Raw genomic sequence first — 12,808 nt, 5'->3', positions numbered from 1 at the left:
TTGTTAAGCAGTGACAGCTGGTGAATTTTTATTTGGGTGGGGCACAGTTAAAGCCTCTTTCCGGAGTATTTCTCTTATCCGATGGCACCATCTAGTGGCTGACAAGCATATCACATAAAAGTCTGTTGCTTTGCTTTTTTAAGATGGCGACTTCACGTTTCTGTTTATAAATGTGCTTCTGTAGCTGACAAACGGAGCTAAAACACGCTGTTTTACGAGTTTTATTCTCATGTCATGTTGTGTTCTGATATATTTATATTTTAGAAACTTACTTGTCCGTGAAAAAGTCATCAACTCTGCATCAGCCGACGTATTCCTTAAATTTGAAGCAAATAAGTGGTAGTCTAACGCTATTGGTTAGTTCTGGTCGGCGTTCAGTTTTTTTTTGCATGGAGCTCTGCGGGGCAGGGGGCATGCTTAGCAAAAAAAATATATAAAAAAAGACAAATCGCTTACATTATATCACAGTTTATGATAAGACAATCACTTGTATGGATTTCTGACTAATTATACATAATTTCTGAATGGGGAAAACTCCGGAAAGCAGCTTTAAGCTGTTTAGGTGTTAGATGCGCTAACCACATATCACCACTAGGGGAGGCAAATTACCATTCTTATGATAGAATCCATATACAGGTCCTTCTCAAAAAATTTGCATATTGTGATAAAGTTCATTATTTTCTGTAATGTACTGATAAACATCAGACTTTCAGTGTTTCCCCTACGAATTTTTCCAGCCGTGGTGGTGGGGCCAGCGGGGGGGGGGGGGGGGGGGGGGGGGGGGCTTGGGCTTGGGGAGAAATTATGACACGTCTCTAAATAAAGTAAAATTATCTAGTGCAGAATGGAGCCAACCCATAGAACCCATAGATGCACTGATTTGATCTCATTTCAGAGAAAAATCGAACAGGTCAGATGCACCTAATAAATAAAATTACTAACAAACTCAGGAATCTGTTTCTTTGCTTCACTGTTCTGGTGCTGAAAATATCACTAATGCGGATCAAAGGAGATACACGGATGAATGCACCTCTTATTTATTATTTGGAGTCTACATTTACTGCAGCTGGCAGAGGCAGAGATTTTTTCTATTGATACAAGGAATTTACAGAATCATTTTAAATTTTAATAGAGGAAGACTGCAGGAGGGAGCGGTAAAATACAGGGGGTCCCCAGCAAAAACAAGAAACTTTACGAGTCTGATGAAACCCGCTGGTTTTCCATCAGGCAGTCACAGGGCAGCTCCAACAACCCAGTGGCTGTGCTGGGTCAATGTTTTCGAGCTCAGTCCAGTGTCGGTACAAGATCGGCTCGGGGTCCGTCGACTGCCGATGACGTCAAAGTAGTTGATTGGCTGAACATGAACCTTACGGAAGTACGTAATCACATTACATTGTTATCGCGTTACGTTGGTCCAGGCAAATCTTTCTGTTGGAAAGATGGACAACTTTTACAAATAAATCCATCATTACCTCTTTGAAAATACACTTTTAGCATAGAGCTGCATGTATATTAGGGCTGAACGATTAACTGCATGTGCAATTAAATTGCGATGTGACAAAAGGAGATTTTCTAATCGCAAAGGCTGCAATTTGGCAGCGAGTGGTTAGCGCAATGCTAATATACGTGGAAAAACCCATAGGAATGCTAATGCTAATATCACCGATTACATTCTTACAAATTATGAATTAGAAACGTGCCAAATGATTACATTTGGAGTCTAATAGAAAGTAAAACTACCATCAATCAAATAAGTACAGACAGGTATTTTAGTAAAGCCAGAAAACTTTTAACTCCAGAGTCCACTGCTTCCGCAGGTCCCCCAAGGTCTGGAATCGGTCCTTCTCCAAAATCTTCCTCAGGGTCCGGTCACCTCTTCTCGTTGTGCAGCGTTTTCTGCCACACTTTTTCCATCCCACAGACTTCCCAATGAGGTGCCTTGACACAGCACTCTGGGAACAGCCTATTCGCTCAGAAATTTCTTTCTGTGTCTTACCCTCTTGCTTGAGGGTGTCAATGATGGCCTTCTGGACAGCAGTCAGGTCGGCAGTCTTACCCATGATTGTGGTTTTGAGTAATGAACCAGGCTGGGAGTTTTTAAAAGCCTCAGGAATCTTTTGCAGGTGTTTAGAGTTAATTAGTTGATTCAGATGATTAGGTTAATAGCTCGTTTAGAGAACCTTTTCATGATATGCTAATTTTTTGAGATAGGAATTTTGGGTTTTCATGAGCTGTATGCCAAAATCATCAATATTAGAAACAATAAAAGACTTAAACTGCTTCAGTTGTGTGTAATGAATCTAATATATATATAAGTCTAATGTTTATCAGTACATTACAGAGAATAATGAACTTTATCACAAAATGCAAATTTTTTGAGAAGGACCTGTAATCTACCTCAACAATGACACTCAATAAAAAGGCTGAAAAAAGGCTAAGAAAATTTCCCGTTCTGTCCTTGCCTGAGCTGAGAGTCCACCCTGCTGATCTTCTGCTCATGTCTTCAAGGTCACTATACCCCTGCGCCCAAATACTATTCTTTGTATGCCAGTTAGCGTAGGTCTATGGTAGAGATTGCTGTGCTCAAAAGGAACAGAAAATAAGTTATAGGATGATTCAGTCATGGTAAAAGTGTGAGTGAATATTTTTAGAGTACAATTAATAGCAAATTATACACAGCACCTACAGTCTGTATGATAAATGGATCCTTTAGTTTAATCTTAATATATATATATATATAATTTTAAAATATTATTAAAATTATTTTTTATGTATTGTAATTCCTATCTTTTTCCCCTTCCTGTGAGACTGGTGGGACGGTGCCCTAGCGTCCCCTATGGACAAGCCGCCACTGCTGTGAAGGCAAAGCTGGGTCTGTGCTATGATGATCTCTAAATGCTGACTGCATACACTTTTATAGTTAGCAAGAGCTCCTAGATCGAGATACAATTTTTTTTTGCAGCCAGCCTTAGGAACATTTCTGTTCACACAATATTGGTGGATCAGATTCACAATTGAGGTGTTATTGAAGGGCAAAAAACTCCTCAGAAAGTCTAACGTTGATGATTTAAAACCTCCTGTTCTGTTCGACTGTAGCTTTCAAATCAGTCTTTGGCCTGTTTCCCTTGCAGGTTGTGGAGGACTGCTACAACATCTTGAAGGAGTATGGTTTCCGCTTTGTCAGGAGAGGGCCCATCTTCGTGAAGGGAAAAGGGGAACTCCTCACTTATTTCCTCAAAGGAAGAGACAAACAAGGCTCATTTATTAATGGCTCCTCTGTAACTCTACCACACCAAGTGGTGGATAGCTGAGCATCACAACACACGTTCTTTTACTCTTCATCAGTCACTGTACAGAGTGCAGCAATATGCTGTAAAGGGAAATCGCTCAACAAAACTCAGTTTAAAAGCTAAAGTTCAGGAAACACCTTTATGAGTCAGCAGCTCGTTAAATATTTTCTCATTTGGAAAAAGATCCAAAGTTCAGTCGGTCTATCCAATGAAACATGCTTACAGAGAAGTTATCTGGGCAATTTTGTTTGCAGTTGTGATGAGGAACATTGTTGATGCATTTTTATCCTGTTTTTTTAGGCTTCTCTGCTGGATTTGGTACTTGTTCCTGCCTACTGGTTCTGGATTACAGATTAATTTGTATTTACTGCATCTGGATCAGGGACTCATTCCCACCGACTTGTTTTGGATCAGGAACTATTTCCTACTAACACCTACTATCCAGAACTGGGTTGTGGTATATGGTTCTGGCACTCATAAGTTAGCAGGAACTCTTTCTCCCCTCACAGATCTGTAGTAAAGGCTGGTAAGCCCACTCACCAGACTCTTGTCTCAGTAAAAAACATCAGCCGACCACCAGATCTACTCTTCAAGCCTTCCAGATGTTCATGGCCTAACATTATTTTTATACCCACTATTTCAAACAGCACTTCCTACCAGAATAGCTAGTCGATTGAGCAATTAGGCCCATTAGGTGAAATCCTTCTCTTTCCTTTTTTGTCCTATTATGGTGAGATTTGAGGTAATACATTTCTTTAATTTTTTTTTCTCTGTCTACAAAATTAATCCTCCATCATTTTGTACCTACTGTTGCTACAAAAACAATAAAGAGGAAGAAGTGTCAACAAAAATAGAGTGAAAATCTGCAGCGGGAACCCAGATGTCCATTCAGGCTGAGTATTATATTATCAGGAGGGTCTGTGCTTGGAAATAGAGAAATGTTGACAAGCTACATGGCTGATAGCACAATGAAACAGATTTTTATATATTCCATAATCTCTGTTACATACGCTCCCCTTTATGGCCACTGGATGGCCTTAGCTGCTCCCTCCTCACTTGGCTTCGTCCCCCAGCTGTGCGTAATCACTCACTCAGAGCTCAGCTGGTAAAAAGCTCCCCCGGGCATTCAGTGAGTGAGAAGGTACAGGGACGTGTGGGCACAAAGGTGTTCAGACCTCTCTCTTCTCCTCGAGTGCTTGGTTGTTAGCTTCATCCGTATTCTCGTTGGTAAACTCGTTAGGATTGACTTTTAGTAACCTTGACCGTAGACGGCCCTTTGACTTTGATTTTGGCTGTGCCCGAGCATCTCTGCCTTTCAGGACTGCACTTGTTTTGTTTAGGATTGCTAGTAAGAGTATTTCAGTTTGTTAGTTTCTTTCCCCCCAAAGCCCCTTTTGGCCTGGCGCTTTCAGTTAGTCTAATATTTAGATATTTCGGTTTTCGGGTACTTAGTGAGCTGACACTTGTTGTCCCTACTTTGTGTTTGTTAAATAAAATCCTTTGTTTTAGAGACACAACTACTCTGTTATTGTTAATCCCACACACATCATCGCTCCCTCCTCCCTATCACTCCCAGAGAGCCGAGGAACGTAACAATCTCATCCAATCTTACATTTTGTTCACATTTAAGATGAGGTGATTGTTCCATCATTCCACATCCCCTCCTTTGTCCAGACTACTATATTTCTGATGCTCCTTCTGCTTGAAGTCAGTGATGTTCTTAATCTTTTACCACACATTTGTTACATTGTTCTGCTGGGGTTTGATGTCCAGTCTTTTCTTAGTATTCTTGAGTTTGAGTTGCTTTTGTGTATTTCTCAAACTTTCCGGTATACTCCATCAAGGCTCATGTTACTTATTAACAGTTCCTTCAGGTATTTGGTGATCCAGGGTTAGTTAGTTACCTCACTGTTTCGGTGGGTGTGATTTTTTTTTTTTTGCACCATTAGGTTTAAATCAGGGATGTCCCATTCCGATATTGCTATCGGCCCAAAAACACTGTATCGGAATGTATCGGACTGAATCAAAAATCTCTGATATTAGCAGTACGTTCTGCTTTAAATTCCATTCCAGCAATTCTATCCAGCAGTGCCCAGATCCAGCATGCAAAGTCCATGTGATCAGAACAGTGTGTGCTAGCAAAGTAGCAAGGAACAATGTCGGCCATGTGGATGTATTTTTTGTTAAAGTCCGACAAAGACAGTTTGGCTCAGTGCAACACTTGTCATGCAACAGTTTCTCGTGGTGGAACAGAACTGGGGAAGATTAATACGTCCAACCCCGTCGTGCTTTTGATGCAGGATCGCAAAACATTGCATGAGGATATTTTATACTTACTGTTGCTGGCTTTTGTTTTCTGTTTGAGTAATGCCACTTAATCAAGCCTTTCTACATTCCACACTATGAGATAGGTAAAGGTATGTATGATTTGCGCTGATATTGTATCGGACTGCTATCGGTATTGGTGAATACCGGAGGATGCAGTATCGGTATTGTATCGGAAGTAAAAAAAAAGTTGTATGGAGGCATCCTTAATTTGAATAGTCAATCTCACACTCAGTCATGGCATTGATGCCATCTCCACGTGGTCACAGAGGGCATCCCAGTCTTGTTGGAGTTAAAGATATGATCTTGCAGCAATGTGTCTGTGAAACACATCACTGATAGACCGGCTAGATCGTCATCAGCATTTCAAGTTTTTTCGTATAATTTGTGAGGGGTTTCATATTGGTTTAAAACGGTGACAGTTTGTTTTGCTTAGATTAGCCAGTAATAAGTCAGACTTATTTCTGGTAAGGTTTGAACTCCTGGGTTCCTCAGGTTCCTTAGGTTCTGTTCAGAACTTTAGTGGACTGTGTTGAGGTGAAACCAAGTAGCAAAGGTTCTCGGGTTTGAAGGAATTTGGATTGAATCACTGCTTTAACAGATGATGAGGTTCTCTTGGCCTGGTTGAACCAAGATCTCTAGTCGGCACTATTAGGCCGGGAACAAGGAGCATAAGTCATGCCCATCTATTTCTAGACGATGGGTCCCCGGAACAAAGAAAAAAATGAATGCAAGTCAATGGGGCTATAAAAGCTATTTTCTAATCCCGTTTGATATGTGGGGTTAAACTAGACCAAACATGGCATCAATAGATTAGTAACTGGTTAATTTTCAGTAGCCTGGCCTACCAGACTCTTCCTCTGTTTAATTTTGCACAGAGAAAGGGTCTGGGAACTCTTATTCAAATAACCCCACCCCGTGACAATTCTAACCGAACCAATCAGCGCTGAGTAGCATACGTTACACACCACAACACCGAGTTTGTTATAAACATGGCGACTGAAGTGGAGTTCACTGCGGCTCTTTCTTCTGTTCTAAATGACTTGGACACATCTTTAAAACAAGTAGAAGCACTAAAAGCCTTTCTTCTAAAGAAAGATGTTTGCGCTGTTGCCAGACGCCATTTTTGACTGCAGCTAAAAAACTACAGCGTCGCGGACGTCACACACAGCGACGCTCAGTTTCTCATAAACAACGAAGACAGCGGCAGAGTTCGCTGCAGCTCTTTCTTCTGTTCTAAATGACTTGACTGTCTTTAAGCCCACAACAAGTAGAAAGCGCTAAAAGCCTTTCTTCTAAAAAATAAAAGATGTTTGCGCCGTCGCCAGATGCCATTTTTTGCTACAGCTAAAAAACTACAGCGTCGCGTGGTACAGTCGGCATTTCCATCTTTTTTCTAATTGGTTATTTTTGAGCTGCCTAGTCCCGCCCCTCATGTGCCTCTCTGCCTGTGAGTTACCAGACTTTTTCTGTGCAGAAGGACGAGTCTGGCAGGCCAGGCAAAATTTTCAGATCATGACAGAAAAAAAAAGACAGTAGCTGTATCATAGATCAGTGTTTATCAGCCCTGGTCCTGAGGACCCACCTCATGTTGCCCTTTCAAACACCAATATTTCTCTGCTGCTACACACCTAATATGGCGAGTCATGTATGAGTCATTAACTAGCATCTTCAGCAATTGATGTCCTCCTGAGGATGCAATTCAAATATGTAAATCGGGTGTGCTGAAGCAGAGACATGGGAAATACGTAGAACAGTGAGTCCTGCGGACCAGGGTTGGGGAACACTGTCGTAGATGGTATGAAAAACGTCTAAACCAGAGACGCAGTGACCACGGCAAGCTTGTTTTGTCAACTCCGTCTACTGGTTATTGGTATGTTGCAGCTTTTGAACATGTTGCATTAATTTACGGGGATGTGCACAAATGACAATGACATTGCAAGTTATGCAAGCTAGTCATTTTAAACATTTGTACGCATCATTAAGAAGCAAGTGTTACCCATTCCCAATACTCGCACTTCCACACTTGCACCCTTCAATTGCTCGATCCTGCCCAGAGATGCGTAGGGTGTGCCGATTCTCAAGTGCAGAAGTTGATCTCGTCCCTTTTGTACCCTTGATCTGCACTTCGCCTAAGTCCGCATCGATGCAGACTTGGGTGAAGTGTATTACCCACAATCCATTGCTGTGAGAGAAAAGGCTCAAGTGACTTTTCTGAAAATATGTATTTTCAAATGAAAGTAGTTCATTTTAGGATGATTACTTGATGCTCTAAATGTTTTAGACAAAGCAGCAATGCATGTAAGTTAATTTCAAAAATTTGTATGGTTGTTGGTTTAAAAAATTTTTTTTTAAAGTAGCACAGCGACCATCATCCCGGCATGCATTGCAGTCGATGACACAATGCTCCCTGTCCCAATTCTGCAATTATTTGCACACTTGTGCACCACACACTCAAAGCCTTACTTCCTCTTAAGTGCACTTCACAGAAGACTGTAGGGTGCAGTGCGAATATTGGGATTAGGCCTATGTTTCTGAACTTACCCCTTCTTTCCACCAGACATGAAAGCTCCGCAAAGCGTACTATGTGGACAGGTTCCTTTCCACCAACAGCAAAGTCTAACGTTTTGGACATGTCCCTGAAGCAAGGGGACGAAATGATTAAATTTCGAATATATTGTTTTACGAGAAACACTTCCAAAACACATCAAACTCTGCAGACCGGACAGGAAGTCAAACACAAAAGCACTGTAAGACATCCGGAAACTTTAAAAATAAATGTCACATGCAAATAAACGTACGTCATTTAATGTGAAACCCCCGTAGCTGATGTAAACAGCTTAAATCATGCATGGTGTTTTAATCCCCCTGTGATTTTGTGACTTGGCAAGACCAGCAATGCTTTCACTCCCGTTTTGCATCTGAGTCGCTCACGGTGGGAAGGGAGCTCACAGGTAAAATGCGACTTTCACATCCGATGGGGGTTAGAGAGGTTTAATGTGAAGCAGTAGTGATGAAGATGAACACCTCAGAACTTTTGCTTCCAGGTCAAGTTTGGGAATGAGTCACTAGTTTTGTTGGAGGAGTTTAAGGATCTTAATAGGATGCAGAATAGCTTCTGCATTGATGGACTCTGTACTATAGTGATAAGAGAGTTAGTTAAATAGCGAGGCTGCACCTCAACCAAAATGTAAAAAAAAAACTGTCAGCAGCAGGAAGGACAATCTCACCAATAAACTGTTTAAAGAATGAGGATGAAAAATCCTCTTGAATATCTTGTTTTTCACATGTGATGTGAGCACTGAGAATCAGTCCTACGTTTTGAAGTTGCCATGTTTTAACTTCTGAGCTCAGGGAGGCTTCAAGGAATGACTCTGGAAACTAAGAACCGTGTAGATTATTTCCAATCAACACTTTACCTTCAGCACTATTTATTTATTACATAAAGGGAAGGATATCGTTGGCAGCTGGGCAGGTTTAATGACACCACTCCCCAAGAGTAATGAACAGTTTGCCTAACCACCCCATTACCCTTTTTAAATGAAGATTTCACCTGCATTACTTTTACTTTAAGATGTAATGATAAAAACTTTTTGAAATGAGGAAAGTGCAGAGATTGGTTTCTGTCTGTATATTGAATATTTTGGAATATATTTTTGTTTGTTTGCTTGTTTCCTTGGTCAACCTAAATGTAAAATGTTAACTACGAAACTGACTTTTACACATCCAGGTAACATCTAAACTGGAAGAGATTAAATACTGGAACGGAAATGTGTCACCTCTGTTTGTGATCATGGGTTTTAGTTACACTAAATTATTTTTGGACTCAGCAGGGCAGAATGGACTAAAGATGGTGTCAGATTTGGTGCTCCATGACTGGAAATTTGCACTCAGCGTTAGAGTTTCTGTGAACAAGAATATTAGATATCTAGCCAATGAACTTTGCCCATCCTGTGGAGTTTATTCCAATTTTTGTTTATAAGTTGAAGAATTTCTATCTTTTAAGTTGATTGTTGTCATTAAACCGATGAAGACAAGCGTGTCATTATTTCATCTACCACACTGATTCTGTTTATTTCTGTGGAGTGATTCCATCTGAATGGTTAAAACAAAGATTACACACTCAAGCAAAGGACTCGAAAAGACAGTCAGACACAAGAAGACATTCAAAAGTCTGGACCTAACACCTGATCAGAAGACAGGTGTGGGTCAGAACAAGAAAAACAAAAAGCAGGAGGATCCGTCAAGCAGCAGGTGAGAGGCAGAAGTCTGTACAAATCCCGTTCAAGGGTCAGAGGTTATTGAGATCACTGAGAAAGAGCAAGGCAAGGTGGGAGAATCCATGGGACACAAGGTTGTGAACATTGAGGCAGGTACAGAACAAAGGCTGGATATCTTCTGGCAAAGGCTTTCAAAGCAGACACTGGATGGTTGGATGAGGCTTCTATGGCTGGAGGAACTGGGCTGATGGTGTAAGCAGGTTGGGGGTGGGGGGTAATGAAAAGGGTTAATGAAAGGCCACCCAGCCCCTATCGTCCCTTTTGCCAGAATATTCCACTTGCAACTTCAGAGTTGCCCGTCCAGTTTGTTGGACTTAGAAACAAATGGAGCCGACATACCTGGCCAGCATGTTTCCTTGCATGTTTTAGATCATGAACACAGCTGATATGTTTAATTTAGTGATGAATGACTCCTGTAGACACTAATGAATGCTGGGGAGACATTTCAGGTGTTAGATTAAGGTGTTAAAAGACAAACGCACAGCGAGGTGATAGATTTTGATTTTTGTTCTAAGAAACAGACACAAGGGGGTGCTAAAAGCAAGCCAAATTGCCTAGTCTCTATAGGTATTGCTGCTTTGCCACACCTCCAATTTTTCACCCTAAAAACGTGATTGTGTGAGGTATGACAGCTAATAGTTAAGACGTTTAAGTTTTATGGTAGAATGTTACATCCAAGAGTAGAGTTAAACTGGAGTTAACTGTTACACTCTATAGCACCACATAGTATGGATTTGTTGTCCTCTGGTGGACACTAGTTGTAACTACAGCTCTCATATATCTAAACGACACAACTCATCACTTCCCATAGATCATTTCAAAATAAAAATACCACTTAAAATTTTAATTTCTTGTAAACTATTACAAAATAACAGGCTACGGCTTTTGTTGTTTTGGCAGCAGGGGACTTTGCTCTAACCGTCTCTTTTCCTTATTTCTCTAAAAACAATTTGTGTTAATGTAACTGTTAAACACAATGGTTGTGTGGAATAAAAATGCTAAATCTAGCTAGCTATAGTGCTACAAACTCTAAGATTTTAATTGAATTTTTATGAATGCAGAGGGGTATTATCACCTACCAGTGGTGCCGAGTTGGAGCTACACCCTGGTTCTCTTAAACCAGTGGTTCGCAAAATAGGAGTCAGGAACCCACAGCGCATCACAAAGACATACACAAGGAGTTTTGAGATGGTTTCAACAAATGAGAACAAATTTGAGAAACAATTGCTGAAGCTATTTTTCTGGAACAATTGTTACAAAAAACCAACAAAATAGTCATAAATGGATATAAGTGAATATGAGCTAAATCAAATTCCATTTTTGGTTCTTTTTTAAACACAGATAAGGGTTTTCTTTACCTTGCTGACGTTTCGTTTGCGGCTGCAAACATCCTCAGAGCTGATGCTGATGGTGGCGTCAATTCCTACTCCGTTTATCCGCGGGCAGCAGAGGGCATTGTCGCCCTCTGCTGCCCGCTCTCCCCTCTCCAATGATGCAGTCCCATGCGCGATCCAATAAGTAAACTCCATCGTCTCTGTTCATGGTCCCACATCCACGTCTCCTTATCTCTATAGCTTCCTTTATCCATCTTTTATATTTCTGTTGTTCGGTGTTTATGATCCTTGTGAAGTCCCAGTCCATTATGTGGTTTTCTCTTGTGCAGTGATCTGTTACGGCTAACTTCTTTATTGTGCTTTCTGCTTCTTGTTTTGCTGCTCTTGTGTGTCTTCGACTTGTTTCTTACTCACACTCCTTTCTATGTTCTATTGTTCGTGTGTTTAGTTCGCGTCCGGTTTCTCCTATGTATGTTTTATTGGAGAGCGGGCAGCAGAGGGCGACACCCGCAGATAAATGGAGTAGGAAGTGATGCCACCATCAGCGACAGCTCTGAGGATGTTTGCAGCCACAAAGGAAACGTCAGCAAGGTAAAGAAAAAACCTTATTTGTGTTTAAAAAAAGAACCACAAATGGAATTTGAAGACAAACACATGGCACCCCCCCCCCCCCCCCCAACTCACTGATGGTAAGCAGTAGTTACGTCCTTCCTTCCTTTGTTTTGAAAGGAGAAAAAATTGACAATACTTCAGTCAGCTGGATGTGAAATAAGTGTGACAGTGTGAGCGTCCTGTCACAATGTCCCGACTGATCATGCACCCTGGCTACTTGGCCAAGTAACCAAATACATCATATCTCTACCGTGAAGTAAGGTCTGTTTGTTTATTATTTAAATATCTTTAGTCGTCAGCTGTGGCCAGGCTGGTTGACTTCTCTTTTAGATTAAATAATTTACGAGTGATCTTTGTTGTTTGTTAACTTTTGAAGTGTTTAAGTTCAGTTTAACTGTAATTTTAAGTCACTAAGAGCAAGCTAATTCTGTTGTCTGCATTTGAGAGAGAAAAAGTCACAGCTCACACATCTCAAGGGCACCCCCCCCCACACACATCTCAAGGCCCCCCCCCATCCCCCCCACCCCCCCACGCACCTGCTCCGGGAAAACAAAGCATTCATTCACACACACATTTGATTACACATACACACACACATCTCCAATTATATCAAATTGTCTTACATTATTATCCCTTGTTTAATTAAATGTTATAAAATTCAGATTTTGCCTCCCGTGACTTGCTTGTGTCGGTGTGAAAATCTCTGCTCCTAGAAGATTCCACAAACTTTAAGAAAGACTGATAAGGGTTTGGATTCAATTTTTCCCCAGTTAAAAGGGGAATGGTGCCCCGAAGATATCTAATTGTATCTTAATTAATTAATACATCCGTAAATATTCCCATATTTACAGAATTTATTGAAGAATCCAAAAGTAAGCAAAAGCTTACAAATTATTCGCTTACCTCATAACCCCAACAGACTCTTGGGATTTTCTCACTGTAAAATTCTCACTATAGTTTTACATAC

The 12,808-nt window shown here is 40.8% G+C and overlaps 1 protein-coding gene across 3 annotated transcripts in view; it reads left to right on the top strand.

Annotated features, from left to right (window-relative positions):
- Nucleotides 1-5,350, top strand: part of adcy3a (adenylate cyclase 3a) — a 59,589-nt gene extending 54,239 nt beyond the window's left edge. For all 3 annotated transcript variants that reach the window (XM_070550945.1, XM_015949496.3, XM_070550944.1), the window contains exon 21: nucleotides 3,132-5,350. In XM_070550945.1, the coding sequence (XP_070407046.1) occupies nucleotides 3,132-3,311 (180 nt within the window). In that variant the 3' untranslated portion in view covers nucleotides 3,312-5,350. The remainder of the gene's footprint in view (nucleotides 1-3,131) is intronic.
- Nucleotides 5,351-12,808: the final 7,458 nt, after the last annotated feature.

This window comes from Nothobranchius furzeri, chromosome 5 (genome assembly GCF_043380555.1).
Source record: "Nothobranchius furzeri strain GRZ-AD chromosome 5, NfurGRZ-RIMD1, whole genome shotgun sequence".
NCBI lineage: Eukaryota > Metazoa > Chordata > Actinopteri > Cyprinodontiformes > Nothobranchiidae > Nothobranchius > Nothobranchius furzeri.
This window is presented reverse-complemented; position numbering and strand designations above follow the sequence as displayed.